Source organism: Thermothielavioides terrestris, chromosome 6, assembly GCF_000226115.1.
Source record: "Thermothielavioides terrestris NRRL 8126 chromosome 6, complete sequence".
NCBI classification, from domain to species: Eukaryota; Fungi; Ascomycota; class Sordariomycetes; order Sordariales; family Chaetomiaceae; genus Thermothielavioides; species Thermothielavioides terrestris.
This window is the reverse complement of record NC_016462.1, coordinates 1,293,668-1,307,801: the sequence shown is the minus strand read 5'-3', so window position 1 is coordinate 1,307,801 and position 14,134 is coordinate 1,293,668. Positions and strand designations below refer to the sequence as shown.

Sequence of the window (14,134 nt, the reverse complement as noted above, 5' to 3'; positions counted from 1 at the left end):
ATCGGTGGCAGTTGCGGTCCCTGTGGAAAAGGTTGCCCCGATCCGCCAAGCCAACTCTGCGACCCTTCCTCGCCGCAACCGTTCAGTCCCTGATCAACACATGCTTGGGTAACATTCGACGCTGTCATGGACATGATCCTGAACGTGACGAGAGGGCAGCACAGTTGTCACCAAGTCAAAATCCTCGTTCCGTCTTGATTTCCAATCGATTCTCCCGACACTCCGAGTCGCGCGGATTTCCTTCTGGGGGCTCGTTCGGTGCTAATCCCTGGCGGGCGGAACGGCTTTTGGGCGTTCTGCGGGCGAGCCAATTTTCAATCGGGGGCCCCACTCGCTCACTTGCGGGCGGTGCCCACCCGCCTTACCTTAAGGTAACCTTTTTGCCAATCCCAACCCCCCGTCCGCAAACTCCACAATCCACCTCGCACCCTACCGCGACACGTCGTCGCCGCAGCCACCAACCTCACGCCAACATTCGCCGCCCAATATCTTTCGGGTGCTGCATCGCGCCTGAAATCTGTTGCGCGTCGCTCCTTTTGCCGTCCTTGTCGCTCGGTCCGCGGACAATTTCATTATTGTTAATCCCACGGTCTCGCCTTGGCCGGCGTCGCATCGCCCACCACTCGCGGTCGGTTGATCACCGCCATCGCGACACTCCCGACAATCCTCGCCACATTCGCAGTCGCTCTCTCCTCGGCCCCTGTGGCGGCCCGACGCTCGTTGACACCCGCGCGACCGTCCTTGCGATCTACGCGCCCCGCTCCCGAACGAGACGAGCAGTGCATCCCCTGCGGCACCTGCGGCCCACGTCCCGCTTCGCATGCGATAGCTTGGAGCACCCCCAGGTCGATATCCACTCTGTGGATAGTTGGCGGCTTCGGAGATGATGGCGAGTATGGGTCCCGGCTTTTCGCCGCATCCCGCCGGGATGCAGCAGCATCCCGGAGCCCCCCCGGGCCACCCTATGGCTCCGGGCATGGCCCATAACCCAAGCCAGCCCGGCGCGACACCAGGCGGCATACCTCACCAGCTTCTCGGGCACATGGGAGTTTCAGGTCCGGGCCCTCAGATCAACGCCGCCGCCCTCATGGGGGGCATGCCTCCAGGCGCTGGGAACCCGAGCGCCCATGCTATGCAGCATTTGAATCCGGCTCAGGCCCAGATGTACCACCAGGCCCAACTAAACCAAATGTGTACGAACCGCTTGCCGGAGCGCTCCCCTTAACCCGTCCTATCGGAACGTTAACGGCTTGTCTAGATGCGAACAACCCCGCCGCGCAGCAGCAACTGCAGCAACAGAGACTCCAAATCTTGCAGCAGCAACAACATGCGAGACAGGCGTTGATGGCGCAGCATGCGGCGTACAACACCATGCCCCCGGGCACGATGGGGATGCCGCTTTCTCAGATGAACCCTGCTCAGGCGCACATGGCGGCGCTCAGCAGGAGGATGCCGGTAGCTGCCCCCCTTCACATCCAACAAGCTCAGCTAGCTCAAGCGCAACAGGGTCAACCCATAAACGTAAGGGCAACCTCGTATCCGCATGTTCATCTCTTGGTTTTGCGGCCAGATTTGTAGGTCTTTGCTTTGGGGCGTCGTGCTAACGGATCCCTGCAGCCAGCCATGCTGGCCCTGCAACAGCAGCAGCAGCTACAGATGGGCCAGCAGGGCGCGAGCCCGAATCAGCATCAGATTAACGCGCAACACATCAATATGCAACAAGCCCATATCGCTGCGATTCAGGCCCAACAAGCTCAGCAAGCCCAGCACCAGGCTGCGCAGCAGGCTGCACAGCAGGCCGCCCAGGCCGCTCAAGCTCAGCAACAAGGTCCAGGGCAACCTCAGCAAGCCCAGCCGCAACAGCCCCAACCGCCGCATAGCCAGCCGCAACAACAACAGGGTCCGCAACCGGCGCCCGCTGGCCCGGGAACCAACGGCCCGGCGTCGGCTCCGGGCGCCGGCCAGGGACATACGCCGCAGCCGAATCCACAACAGCAACCCCAGGCGCCGCCGCCAACTCCCCAGACAACGCAAGCCCAACATCAGGCCCAGCTGGTCGCCCAGGCACAGCAGGCGCAAGCGCAGGCCCACGCCCACGCCCAGGCACAGGCACAAGCACAGGCCCACGCCCAGGCGCAAGCGCAGGCACAGGCACAAGCACAAGCCCAGGGCCAGGTACCACCGCAACACGCCGCAGGGTTAGCGAGCCTGATACAACAGAGGCGTGAGACTATGACCCTGAGAGGTGTGCATCAGCTCAAGCTGGTGCAGTTCAGCGAGCATTTGAGCGGGTTTTCGGTAAGTCGGGACCCCCTGCACGGGCGGCTCCTTGTTACCGGGCTGACTTAACATTTGCCTCAGGGATCCGAGGGGAAGGATGACCTGGACTACTGGAACAGGTTTGTCCAGCAGTTTTTCTCCCAGAAAGGCATATTCCGGCATACAATCCTCATGAGAGACGGCGAGGACCATGCCCAGGAGAAGCACTATGAAATTGCCTACCCTGCCCTGGCGAGATATTTTCATACGCACTTCGAGAGCGGCGTCAAGAAGATGCAACTAGTCCTGGACAAGGGGACCACCGAGCGCGCTCTGCCGAACGATTGTTACGTCATCGAGAACCCCAAGGCGAGCCTCGTCTACTGGTTTGACGGCGGCTCACACGTAAGTTGTGTTTCTGGCTCCGGATGGAGGAACATTGTCGTTAACCGTCCGGAACACAGCTTGTGGCGACTGGCATCCTCCGTGTCCAGTTCGACAGCGAGTCGAGGTTTGATCTTTTTGAATTCCAGACCACGGGCCACGAGGAGTATATCTCTCGGCGGCTTGTAATACAAGCAGCAAGGCCGGCGCACAACTGGGTTAAGGAGTGGCACAGCCTTAACCAGCAGGACCCGAAGCAATCGCCCGAGCTGAGCAAGAAGAGCAAACCAAGACCAGCAAAGGCCCCGGCTCGCCCTCCTCCGGATCTCGAACTGCCCCACTCTGTTGTGAAGAGCGGTATGGGGATTACGGAGGCCGTGTACCAATTCCTTGAGGTAGCTTCGTCCCGCAATGTCTTTGTTTGCTGTTCTCGTGCCGGACCTGCTCGTTACTGACCCGCTGCAGATGGTCGAAATCATGGGTCAGATGAACCCGTTGTTTGGCTACTATCACGCGCACCCCGGGCTAGCTCCTTACGCCGCCCTCGAACAGTACATGAGCCAAATAAATGGCTCCGCTGCTCAGGGCATGAACGGCCAGCCCATGCCGCAAGGCGGCCCCAGGACTCCCGGGTTTGGCCAGTTCCAGATGGGCGCCAGCCCCGCCATTTCCAACCAGATGCTTCCCGGTTCTCCCCACGTCGCCGGCAGCCCCGTTCCAGGGCAGGTCGGCGCACCGATGATGCAACTTCAGGCAAGCCAACAAGGGACCAATTCGAGCGGGCCGAGCGCAAACACGTCGCCTGCCCAAAATAGCAACAAGAGGAGGCGACCGTCGACGGTAAAGGCGGAGGAGGAGACGCCGGCATCAGCCCCGACTCCAGCGCCCGTTGGGACTCCCCAGATGAACGGGGTCCAGATCAAGGGGAAGCAACCGCCTACTCCCAGGATGCCAAAGCGGCACAAGACGGGTAACAACCCGGGACTATAACACGGGTGTGCTCGAGTTTGCTCACTCCTTGCTGTGTCGTGAGTGGGAGTTTTGGTCTCCGCGGACAAGGCGCTTTCCTGGCCACCCGTGGGTGATTTCTGCGATGTCCAGGACTAGGCGAAGCACCCCTCGGCCCAGCCCATTAGGCCGAAACGGCGCCAGACATCTGCCTTGGGGTCAGCTCAGCTGGGCATACCGCCGCTTCGTCAAGGCTGGGTTCCCGATCGAAGTGGCCATCTGCTCATTGCTTCCTCGATTCCCTCCCGCGTCGGCCTCCTCAAGGTCTTTACTATGGCGTCCAGGTTTCTGAGTTGTACGTTTTACGGTTCCTTGGCCGGGTATCTGTGGGATGAATGGGATGTGCTTTTGGGCATGGTGGAAGACCTTGCCCTTTGCCCTACATGGTTACTTTTCTCTCTGATGCATCGGAACCGGTTGTCTTTGTTGTTTATACTGTTCATTTCCCCGTTTCACATCGTTTTCATTTTGCCTTGGAGGCCCGGGGAATGCATTTTCTGGAATCGGACCTACTGCATATACCCTGTTCCCCTATCACGCTCACATATCTATCTCCCGCCTCCCCCAGGTTACGCACAGAACGCCCCATGTTGGCGAAGGTTGGGTCGTCAATTTTCTCTATCGATTGAGTCTGCCGCCGAGATTCTCTCCCGACAGTCCCCTGGTTCCTCACCGCCCGTGAATTCTTGGAAGCCAGCCTGCCCGGGTCGCACTTTTCCACTCCCCCCTTCCTGGCACGGCGTGCCGGTAAACGAGGACTAAATAATGAAGGCCCCTAGGGTCCTACGCTGTCGAAAGGCAGCGGGACCCTCTGTGCCTGCCTCCTCCTCGTCTGCTGCGTGATATCTGGCTACGCAGCACCGGCAACCTGTCATTACTTGCAAAAGGGGGTTGTCCCTGACCTGCTCTTCCTCCTGCCTTACCCTTCCCTCACTACCGAGGAAGAGCGAGCAGGCAATGGCCGGGGAACTGACTGGGGGAGTTTGGCGGAGACCCGTCGCGCTCTAAGGTGTGAAACGGGATCTTTTTTTCTCTTGTTGATTTTTACGCTGCTCTCTTGTTTCGGTTTTGATTTCGGGTTGTACATCCACGGTGGGAGAGGGGGGGCGGTGTGGGTGGTGAGACGGTTGGAGACAAGGGAAGGGCAAGCAAGGGAAAGGGAGGGGAGCCAAAAATTTCTGCTTGTTTCCATGCGCAGTATCTATCTATCTAGTCGCCTTATGGGGAGGATGGGGATGAGTCTAATGATGTGTCGGGCGGATGAACGAGTGGATGGGCGGGAGGGGGTTAATCAGGAGACGGCAAGCCATGCACCAACCACACACTCAATGAGTGTTGCGTCTTTGGGTGTTTCCCCTGGCACTGGGTGGAATGGCGAGGGGAAGGGGAACGTTCACACGCCTACCTGATCATCATCATCATCATTACTGTTGTCATCGTCATTGCGCGGAAGGAGAGTTTGGGGGGAAGGGGTGGGTGGACGGCGTGGGGCTTGTCTTGTGTGGCTTGCTGTGTAAAAATAGGCTCTCTGTTTTTGGCTGCGTTTTCTCAACTTCTCTGGTTGTTCCAGGTGTTGTTGTCCCTGCCTGCCTGCTCGCCTGCTTTCTTGCTTTGCTCTGCCTTACCCTGCTGTGATCACTTCAAGGAGTTGCTTGCGCTGGATATTACAGTTTGCCCGGTGTTTCTGTGGGGGTTCCTGGATCACTGGTATTTCATACGGACTTCGGCTGGAGGATTTGTGTGGTGAGGCGGTGTCGTCTCTCTCCCTCTACGCGTTTTCAACGCTGTTCTGCGGGGTCTTCCGGCTTGCTTTGGCACTATATTCAGGCGCAAGGGTTGAGGTCGTCTTATGTGCTCTTCCTTGCCCTGCAGTGTCTTGTTTTGCTTGACTGGGTTTCAGTGGGCGGTTTGATGCCCCCTGGGTTATGTTGACAGTTTCGAAAAGGAACAGTGTGGCCGCGAGTGCTGGGGGAAGTGGTTGGGAGAAACATCTACTCCTAAACGTGATCAGTAATGAACTAGTTTCCTTTACAATCTCAACTGAATGTCGAGTCGCAAGTGTGACCCTGTGGTACAAGATGCGACACGTCACCCACTTCCGTGGATTTGGTAGGTACCCCTGTACTCCGGAAGATGGGGGTGGCTAGGACGTGAGGAAGAAGACTGAGCATCGCTCCTGGTTTCTGGGAACTGTGGCAGTCAAGGAATGATGGGATGGGCAATAGTTAGAAAAGAAAGCCTTATGAAGGACGAAGTGAAAGATCAAACCGAAACTGAGTCGAGGAAACCAAACCCAGCTGCCCAACTATGCACAAACGCTCATGTAATCATACTTGAATGAGTGAGCTAGCTGTTACCCATGACACGCGGTTCAAGTTCAATACAAGATCTGTATGAAGGAAGGCAATGAGGTGTATTGCTCAGCTCCTATGTCACAGCACAATAGCTCTCGCGGCGCCAGGGAACTACCGCCGCCCATCTGGTTGAACGCCTGCCGTAGGGTGGACAGGAACCAAGTAGTCATGCCGATCGTGCCAGGCCGGAGCTGGTGGAGCTCGCGCAGCTCCTGTGACTGTTGGTCCTGAATGGAAGACACAGCTAGGAAATGGGGAACGTGGCGAGCGTGGAGAGGCACTCGGTTCGTGTCGCGTAGCAGGGACTCGCCAACGGCACTTCCTGCCAAGTCCCGACAGTAGGCCGTGTCGAGGGTTCGGAGTCGCTCCCGTGCCAGCTGCGCCTACGCCCGCGGGTAGTGCCATCCCTTCCCCTTCTTCATCCTCCTGAGCCCCAATCACGGGTGAGAGTCAAGCGAAAGCGCAGTTCAAAGGGAATATCCAGTTCATATTCTCCCATAACCCGTCGTCCCAGTCGTCCCAAAACAATACCCGAAACTCCGTGAACACATCTTAGGAAAAGCGTGGGAGAAGCCGTCTCCGACCAAAGCAGATACGAGGTTGGAGAACCCCCATTCAAGCGGTCTCAAAGTTGCCGAAGGTGTTCTCGCCTGAGTACGTGATGTAGAGGAACCTATGTGCGCGCGGAGTCATTCGGTTAGTGTCAGGTTGCAGGCAGGCAGATAGGCCATGTGACCGGGTGACTCAGGCGGGCTTACCCATCCTCGTCCTTGTGCTCCTCGTAGATGCTGCTCATGAGCGCCGCAGTAGGTGGCAGGATCTCGTCGACGAAGATGAAGATGGCCTTCTCGGGAGATAGCTTGATGCGTTTCCGGATGACGTAAACAAACTGGCCGACGGTGAGGTCCGCTGGTACGAGGTACTTCTTCTTGTCAATCGTGGCGATGTCGCTTCGCTCGACCTTTTCGCAGATGACCTGGATGGGAAGCGAGTTAGCAACACCGTAGGTTCACCTGTGCGGCCTGACGGGCAGTCAGGGGAAGCAAACGGGCCCGGGCGGGGTTCACCGAGCGCTGCTAAGCAGTTGCTTCACCGCCCCGCACAGCGAGAGGAGGACGAGGACGACATACCGGAATGCGGTCAGAGTACTTCTGGCGGATCCGCTCGGCCTCGGCCTTGCGCTTCTCGAAGGGGTGCTCGTCCTTGAACTTGCTGCGCATTTTGATGGCTTTGCGGGGGAGAACGGGAAGTTGGCGTGTAGGCGATGCTGGTGTCGGTGGGCTAGTCCCAGGGCAATCGATGCCTGGAAATGAACGCAACCGTACCTCAGCAACTGTGCTTTGCGGAGCGCAAAACTGGGAGCAGAGCGCCTCGACGGGATCCGGCGAGTTGCGTGGATGCGTACCTTTGATGAATGAGTACCCTTGATGAATGAGGACGATGGAAGGTTGCTGTAGGAAGAAGGTTGAGTGAGGTTAGACGTTGCAAGCCTCTGGGTTGCGTGTGGCTGCTGCCGCCTGATAAACGTAGCAGGGTGACTGGGTGCACAGGACCAGTTGGCGGAGGCGGGGCTGACCAGATGACTAAATCGGGAGGCAGCTCACTATCACAGCAGTTTGCTGATTCCGTTAACGGCCTAGCGTGGTCGGGGCTTTGATGAACCAGCCGGTGATTCGTGTGAGGCACTCCTCCTTTGCTCGCTCAGCTGGCACCAGCAGCTTCCATCTGGTGGCTCTGCCGGACTGCCGCTTGGGCGAAGTTGGAGCACAAGGCAGCTTTCGTGATCTGAAAATTGCTCCTTGGGGCGTCACACCGAATGACTGGACATAGTGCAAGGGCAGAACTACCTGTACCTACCTGACCTACCAGGTTGGTGGGCTGCCGCCTTGGTAGCCGGAGGTCTCCTGTGTAGGTTCCCGGTATGTACTCCTCGTTACCTCTCGGGAATCAAGTTTCGCTGGTTGACTACCGCCTTGTATTCCATACGGAGTGTGAAGAACGGGACCACTGCCCCGTATTGGCTCGTTATCGGATGGGTTGTGTTCAGTACTCTTGAGGCCACTGGGGGAAGAGTCCCTGGTTCTTGGGAGCCGCGGAACTCATTCGGTGACGGTGATAGAAGCGGTTGCGATTGGCGCACGCAGAGCGTCTCCGAGGAGATAGCTTCCCATAGCTTCGGGTCCTTACGTGGTGCACTATCAATTCTATTGTTTTGTTACTTTAGGCTCGCTTTTCGTCCCTTTTGGACCGACAGCGACAGCGTGAGGCTCGAGCTGACTCCGTCGCTGCCCCGCTGCACACCCGCCTGCATGCGCCTACATACACTACATCCGTACTCCGTACACTAGACCCAATTCCGCTTGGCGTCGGCCGAGCTGCCGATTCCCGATTCCCGATTCCCAACAGGCTCCAGTCCCGGCGCTCTGGATTTCGCGCGAACATCTGATTTCGACGGCCATATCACCTGAGCGCTGTACGTGTACCGGCCGGGCTCACCCCAACTCCAGGCGAGGATTCCAGCGGCGCTTGCCGATTCGTAGCGCGCCATATTTGGAAGGTGGCCTTATTCCCGCAGCTGGAATCGCCTGATCCTCGCCCCGGCCTGGTACCTGTCTGGCGACCGCCATCGAGTGTCCGGCCCATGATATAGCTGCCGTCGCGATGGCTTCTCGGCGGCCAGCCCTTCGCCTTCTTGCGCAATGCAGCTCACGCAGCCAATCGAGTGGCTGGCGCTGTCGCAGAGCATTATCGAGCCTCCCCAGTTCTGCAACTACCAGTGAGGCCCCTGCGCCGCTCAGGAGATACTTGGGTTGGGCAGCCTTCGGTCTCCTGGTCGCCTCACCGCTGGCCTACAAGATGGTATGTGTAGAGCAAATGCGATCCCATTGACTGCTGCCCGCCGTGGCCGGCCTGCTGACAATGCGCTGCGCAGGCGCTCGACGAACCGCTCAGGATGGACAGCCCGACTCTTGCCGAGCGCGACCAACAGCTAAAGGCCGAGCAGGGCGTATCGGACGTGTCGCCCATGCGCCTCCGCATGGAAAAATTTGTCAAGGAGCAGCAGAAGCTCATCGTGCAGGCGCTGCAGGAGGTGGACGGCACCAAGTTCCGGGTAGACGAGTGGCAGCGCAAGGAGGGCGGTGGCGGCATCACCTGCGTGCTGCAGGACGGCAACGTCTTCGAGAAGGCCGGCGTCGGCGTCAGTGTCGTCTACGGCACCTTGCCAAAGCCGGCCATCCTGAAGATGCGCGCGAACCACAAGAACATCGCCGACGGCGACAACATCCCCGACAGCCTCGAGTTCTTTGCCGCGGGGCTCAGCCTGATCGTGCATCCCAAGAACCCGATGGCGCCGACGGTGCACCTCAACTACAGGTACTTCGAGACGGCCAACCCAGACGGTTCGCCCGGCGCCTGGTGGTTCGGCGGCGGCTGCGACCTGACGCCGTGCTATCTGTTCGACGAAGACGCGGTGCAGTTCCACAAGGCAATCAAGGACGTGTGTGACAAGCACGACAAGGAGTACTACCCGAGGTTCAAGAAGTGGTGCGACGACTACTTCTACAACAAGCACCGCGGCGAGGGCCGCGGCGTCGGCGGTATCTTCTTCGACGACCTGGACGAGTCGGTTTCCGACCGGGAGAACCTGTTCGCGTTCGTCCAGGACGCGCTCAAGTCGTTCTTGCCGACCTACATCCCCATCGTGAACCGGCGCAAGGACATGCCGTTCACGGAGAAGGAGAAGGAGTGGCAGCAGGTCCGGCGGGCGCGGTACGTCGAGTTCAACCTGGTGCATGACCGGGGCACCGCGTTCGGCCTGAACACGCCCGGGGCGAGGGTGGAGAGCATCCTCATGAGCATGCCCCTGACGGCGAGCTGGAGGTATATGTATGAGCCAGAGCCCAAGAGCCGCGAGGCACGGCTCGTCGAGGTGCTGAAGAATCCCAAGGAGTGGGTATAGAACTGTGTGAGCGATCTGTATTCTACCAGCGATATCAAATCTGTAAATTTTTAGGAATACACAAACCTGCGTCCAAGGATTCGTAGTACCTGCCCCAAATTCAGTTTCCGATAGCAATTGTGGTCCAGCAGCGGGTGGTCTGGGTGTCTAGCTTTACTTGACTTTCGGTATTTTACCCATCATTATCACTCACTTAACCAACAACCTTAAAACTACATCACCAAACAAAAGCCGACCAAGCGGGTACAACTCTATCACATTCCTTTTTCCGGAAACCCAACAACCCAACAACAGAAATGACCACCACCCTCCCCACCGCACGAACCCTCCTAACCACGCTCATCAACGCCATCTCGTCCACCCCCCTCCTCCCCACCCCACATCATCACCCAGGACCACCACTACCCAACAACAATAACACCACCGCAGCCACCACCACCACCACCAACGAATACCCCCGAGAAACCAGCACCAGCACCGAACGAAACGATAACCCCCTCCGCCGCGTGCCCGCCACCCACCGCCACCTGCTCACCACCCTGCACGTGCTCTTCCCGGCCCTGGTGCTCCCCGCGCTGGACCTGCTCGACCGCGGCCTCGTCGCGCGCGTGGTTCTGGCTGCCGCCGCTGACCTGGAGAAGGAGAAGAAGAAGAAGCAGCAGCAGGACCAGCGCCAGCAGTGTGAAAGACAGCTGCAGGGTGAAAGGCAGCACGCCAACGACGACGACGCCGCCGCCGCCGACGACAACAGGAGACGGGACTGCGCGGCGTTCTATCTGGTTGGGTCGACATCTGCTGCTGCTGCTGCGGGTAAGCAACCGGGTGCCAGGGAGAGGAGGCGGCGGTGGGATGGTACCGGAGATGGGGATGGGCATGGTGGGGCGGGACGGGCCCCGGCGGCGGGGTATGTGGTGCGGCTGGGCGCGTGGAGCTGTAGCTGTGCTGCCTTTGCGTTTGCTGCCGTCCGTGGGGAGGAGGGGTCAGCGGCAGTGAAATGGGAGAGGGAAGGGGATGAGGGAGGCTTGAGGACCGCGGCTCCGGGGATGGAGGAAGGGGCGGATGCAGGGTGGTCCTTTGGCGGGTTGAGCTTGGATGGGTGGGCGGCTGGAGAGGGCGTCCCCGTGTGCAAGCACCTGTTGGCGTGTGTGCTGGCGGAGAGGTGGAGTGCTGCGCTGGGGAGGTACGTGGTTGAGCGGAGGGTAGGGAAGGAGGAAATGGCTGGCATTGTTGCGGATATATAAAAATTGCTCGGTATACGCTGCTTCATGGTTTTTGACAGCGACTCCTTGGCTTCGCTGTTTAGATACTCGGCATCTAAGGAGCCTTGGTTCATCATAGGACAGGGACCGCTTCAAGCGCACTTCCTCGTCCCAACAGGTTGAATGAGTTTCCCCGATATCAACTCGCCCGAGCCATCTTCGAGCAGTCTACGAAACTTCAGAGTCATTTCCTTGCCTCCCGGCACCATTCCCCGGCTCATTTCTTGCTGCTGTCCTTAGACGGCTCCTTTTCCTTGTCACCCCCGCCCTCCTTGGCATCGCCGTTTGCAGCCGGGCTGCCCTCCTTCTTCTCCCCCTCCTTGGGGCTCTCCCCCTCCTTCTTGGCCGCCTCCTTCTCCTCCTGTTGCTGGCGGTTCTGGATCTTATTCTCAATAAGGTCGTGGAAGGCCGTAATCGCCCGGATAAGACTGCTCAGATATATGGCCATGAGCTGGTCGTTCGTCTTGACGCTCATGGCGTAGTTGAGTTCCGTGTCGCCCTTGCCGTTTGCGGCGGCGCCAGGCTTGGGTGTCGAGAGATTCGGCAGCAGGTTAAACACATCTTGGAGGTTGCCGAGGATGGCGTGGTTGACGGGGAGTTCCCCATCGAGCACCTTCTGTAGGTAGGCTTGGATGTCCCGCAATCGGAGATGGAGGCCCTGCAGGGACTGTAGCTGGTTGGTGAGGCGGGTCGACAGGGTACCGACCGCTACGTCTCGAATGTCGCGCAGGAGGTGCTCGACACCGATCTCTTCCGCTTCCTCGGCCTCGATGATCGACGGTGTGTGGACAAATGTCTTGGATGTCGTCGTACCGTCCTGCGGAAAACCAGTCAGCATGCCAACGAGGCAGGGACACGCACAGCAGAAGGGGGCATAGATGAAGCATACATCCTTGATCTCCTCCACGGCAAAGTACGCATCAGTCGGGACGCCGGCCTCCTTTGGTTGCACGTCGATAATGACCAGCAATGGGTTCGCGGTGTAGCGTTTGAAGAGCTCGTTGATCTCGAGATCCGAGGCTCGAAGCTTGGGACCCGAGTGGTACCAGCCTATTAACTTCTCGCGCGCATTGACCTTCTTGAACATGTCGTTCATCGACTCAACGTAGTTGTGGTCCAGAAACCAGACCGACGGGTCCTTCTCGTCCTCCTCGAAGGGGACTGCGCACCTAGATTCAGCAGGCGGGTCTAGAGCGGCTGCGGGGACGGCAAATGGCGCGCACCTGCGAAGCTGTTGGACACGCGCACGTTCTTGCCGTCATTCTGCCCTAATAGCACACCAACCACACGCTTGGTCTTGCTCTTGTAGGCTTCTGTGCGGTTGTAGTGGTCGACGACGGAGAGCAGCACGAGGGGCGCAACCGAGACGTTGCGCGTCACGAGCGACAGCGTCTCCGCGGTTGTGGCTGGCATGGCAGGGACTGATCTTGCTGAATGACTTAGGCGGCGACGTCAATAAGGGAGCGTGGTTGGATCGTGGGTCGCGGGTTGAAAAGTGCTGGTTTGGGATTGTTTGTTTCGTCGCTGATGGCTTTGATCGGTCGTCGTCACAGCTCGCTGCCTCGCCAGTTTGAAAGTGAGTGCCTAATGAGGTTAGTCCAGATCGTTTCCGTTGTAAGGCGCGGAAACCACAAGGCTGGGTGGCTCTTGGGACTGCGTGAACAGGCCTTCACGTTGATGCAGGTTACATAAGCCCAGCTAGCGGAAGGTGCCCACGGTTCTCCTTGAATGGCTGATCAGCAGGCCATCTCCAAACAGCTGTGCCGCACTGCATGCCATAGAAACCTGAATTAGCGAATTTACTGGTAGCATCATCGCACTCTCGACACGCAGCGAGGAACTTCCATAGCAGACAGACAGACGGACAGACAGCAAGCACCGCTTCATTTCCACGGTTCTTCTGCCGCAGAGATCAGCATACCCGCGGAATCAAACCGAGCCCAACCATGAGAGTGCTGTCATTCCTTATCGCCGCTCTGACCCTCATCGCTGGGGTCATCGCCGTCGACATCCAAAAGTCGGTCCTCATCACCTACCCGCCCGAGACCCCGGATTCAATCGTGGAGCAGGCCAAGAAGGCGGTTATCGCCGCCGATGGAATCATCACTCACGAGTACACCCTGATCAAGTAGGTTGTTGCAATGCGCCGCGCGCCGCGCACGCGACCGGCAAACAGATCCCGGTTCGTGGCCTCGCTCGGCATGCTGACTGGAGCAGGGGCTTCGCGGCAAAGGTCGGCGAGAAAGTGCTCGAGACGATTTCAGCATGGGGAGAGGAGTATCGCGTGCTGGTTGAAGAGGACGAGGAGGTTCACGCCGTCTGATCCAGGGGGCTCTCCTTGGGACACACCGTCGGCGAAGAGCAATGCGACGACGATCTATGAGACACTTTACGCAGGTACCTTACGTGCGACAAGAGATTCGATCATGATGTTTCTGCCGCGCGTTGCTATGATTCATGGCCAGTTGGCTTGATGTTTCGGAAGGGCCGAGGATAGCGCTTTGCAGTTCTTGTTGGATTCTATGCAGTCCTACGAATACAACACGACCTTTTTCATCCACTTCTGCTTCATGCACTTTCTTGGAATTGGGCCGTATCATCGCATGGCAAGGAAATACAGCCGAAGCCGCTGTTCCCGGCAACCGATCCTGTTTGTAGGCCCTACACACTAGTGTCGTGGGGTTAGCGATGGAGACAAAGGCGACGCGACGAAACGCTTCCCAAACAGATCACCATAACTACAAATGGTGCTGCCGCGATGACTTGAAAGGCAACACTATACGCCCTTTTCTCTTAGCTCCTGGCCAGCACCACGAAAGTGTATAAGGACATTCACCCAGCATTGGCTAGCGTTGCCTCCTTGGAAGTGTGTGAAACCCCATGCCTGGATCATTTCGCGAATGTCGAGG

At 58.4% G+C, this 14,134-nt stretch overlaps 6 protein-coding genes across 6 annotated transcripts; 3 read left to right on the top strand and 3 right to left on the bottom strand.

Moving 5' to 3' along the window:
* Window positions 1–509: 509 nt before the first annotated feature.
* On the top strand, window positions 510–3,779 carry THITE_2123532 (uncharacterized protein). Its single transcript, XM_003657608.1, has 6 exons — window positions 510–1,193; window positions 1,259–1,521; window positions 1,618–2,298; window positions 2,362–2,664; window positions 2,724–3,038; window positions 3,109–3,779. Exons 1-6 carry the CDS (start codon window positions 977–979, stop codon window positions 3,631–3,633), a joined length of 2,304 nt encoding a protein of 767 aa, XP_003657656.1. The 5' UTR covers window positions 510–976; the 3' UTR covers window positions 3,634–3,779.
* Window positions 3,780–5,971: 2,192 nt separating this feature from the next.
* THITE_2171560 (uncharacterized protein) lies at window positions 5,972–7,471 on the bottom strand. The gene is made up of 4 exons (XM_003657607.1): window positions 7,411–7,471; window positions 7,136–7,308; window positions 6,764–6,981; window positions 5,972–6,678 (listed from the first exon to the last, which is right to left on the bottom strand). The coding sequence occupies exons 2-4, from the start codon at window positions 7,223–7,225 to the stop codon at window positions 6,621–6,623; spliced, it is 366 nt and encodes a 121-aa protein (XP_003657655.1). The 5' UTR covers window positions 7,226–7,308; window positions 7,411–7,471; the 3' UTR covers window positions 5,972–6,620.
* A 920-nt stretch (window positions 7,472–8,391) lies between these two features.
* Window positions 8,392–10,048, top strand: THITE_2156634 (uncharacterized protein). The gene is made up of 2 exons (XM_003657606.1): window positions 8,392–8,864; window positions 8,938–10,048. The coding sequence occupies exons 1-2, from the start codon at window positions 8,667–8,669 to the stop codon at window positions 9,964–9,966; spliced, it is 1,227 nt and encodes a 408-aa protein (XP_003657654.1). The 5' UTR covers window positions 8,392–8,666; the 3' UTR covers window positions 9,967–10,048.
* A 71-nt stretch (window positions 10,049–10,119) lies between these two features.
* Window positions 10,120–10,841, bottom strand: THITE_2152311 (uncharacterized protein; the record flags this gene model as incomplete). The annotated part of the gene is made up of 1 exon (XM_003657605.1): window positions 10,120–10,841. One exon carries the CDS (start codon window positions 10,839–10,841, stop codon window positions 10,368–10,370), a length of 474 nt encoding a protein of 157 aa, XP_003657653.1. The 3' UTR covers window positions 10,120–10,367.
* Window positions 10,837–12,802, bottom strand: THITE_2082851 (uncharacterized protein). The gene is made up of 3 exons (XM_003657604.1): window positions 12,449–12,802; window positions 12,115–12,386; window positions 10,837–12,042 (listed from the first exon to the last, which is right to left on the bottom strand). The coding sequence occupies exons 1-3, from the start codon at window positions 12,636–12,638 to the stop codon at window positions 11,443–11,445; spliced, it is 1,062 nt and encodes a 353-aa protein (XP_003657652.1). The 5' UTR covers window positions 12,639–12,802; the 3' UTR covers window positions 10,837–11,442.
* Window positions 12,803–12,913: 111 nt separating this feature from the next.
* On the top strand, window positions 12,914–13,588 carry THITE_2123523 (uncharacterized protein). Its single transcript, XM_003657603.1, has 2 exons — window positions 12,914–13,353; window positions 13,443–13,588. Exons 1-2 carry the CDS (start codon window positions 13,172–13,174, stop codon window positions 13,546–13,548), a joined length of 288 nt encoding a protein of 95 aa, XP_003657651.1. The 5' UTR covers window positions 12,914–13,171; the 3' UTR covers window positions 13,549–13,588.
* The last annotated feature ends 546 nt before the right edge of the window (window positions 13,589–14,134 follow it).

What these genes read in the sequence shown, in the direction of transcription:
- THITE_2082851 (XM_003657604.1), bottom strand. Translation starts at nt 12,638, where the DNA reads ATGCCAGCCACAACCGCGGAGACGCTGTCGCTCGTGACGCGCAACGTC. An exon ending in CGTGTCCAACAGCTTCGCAG is followed by an intron (nt 12,387 to 12,448) that starts GTGCGCGCCATT and finishes CTAGGTGCGCAG; the next exon opens with TCCCCTTCGAGGAGGACGAG. An exon ending in CCGTGGAGGAGATCAAGGAT is followed by an intron (nt 12,043 to 12,114) that starts GTATGCTTCATC and finishes GGTTTTCCGCAG; the next exon opens with GACGGTACGACGACATCCAA.
- THITE_2171560 (XM_003657607.1), bottom strand. Translation starts at nt 7,225, where the DNA reads ATGCGCAGCAAGTTCAAGGACGAGCACCCCTTCGAGAAGCGCAAGGCC. An exon ending in AGTACTCTGACCGCATTCCG is followed by an intron (nt 6,982 to 7,135) that starts GTATGTCGTCCT and finishes CTTCCCATCCAG; the next exon opens with GTCATCTGCGAAAAGGTCGA. An exon ending in GAGCACAAGGACGAGGATGG is followed by an intron (nt 6,679 to 6,763) that starts GTAAGCCCGCCT and finishes GCGCGCACATAG; the next exon opens with GTTCCTCTACATCACGTACT.
- THITE_2123532 (XM_003657608.1), top strand. Translation starts at nt 977, where the DNA reads ATGGCCCATAACCCAAGCCAGCCCGGCGCGACACCAGGCGGCATACCT. An exon ending in GGCCCAACTAAACCAAATGT is followed by an intron (nt 1,194 to 1,258) that starts GTACGAACCGCT and finishes CGGCTTGTCTAG; the next exon opens with ATGCGAACAACCCCGCCGCG. An exon ending in AACAGGGTCAACCCATAAAC is followed by an intron (nt 1,522 to 1,617) that starts GTAAGGGCAACC and finishes GGATCCCTGCAG; the next exon opens with CCAGCCATGCTGGCCCTGCA.
- THITE_2123523 (XM_003657603.1), top strand. Translation starts at nt 13,172, where the DNA reads ATGAGAGTGCTGTCATTCCTTATCGCCGCTCTGACCCTCATCGCTGGG. An exon ending in CACGAGTACACCCTGATCAA is followed by an intron (nt 13,354 to 13,442) that starts GTAGGTTGTTGC and finishes TGACTGGAGCAG; the next exon opens with GGGCTTCGCGGCAAAGGTCG.
- THITE_2156634 (XM_003657606.1), top strand. Translation starts at nt 8,667, where the DNA reads ATGGCTTCTCGGCGGCCAGCCCTTCGCCTTCTTGCGCAATGCAGCTCA. An exon ending in CACCGCTGGCCTACAAGATG is followed by an intron (nt 8,865 to 8,937) that starts GTATGTGTAGAG and finishes TGCGCTGCGCAG; the next exon opens with GCGCTCGACGAACCGCTCAG.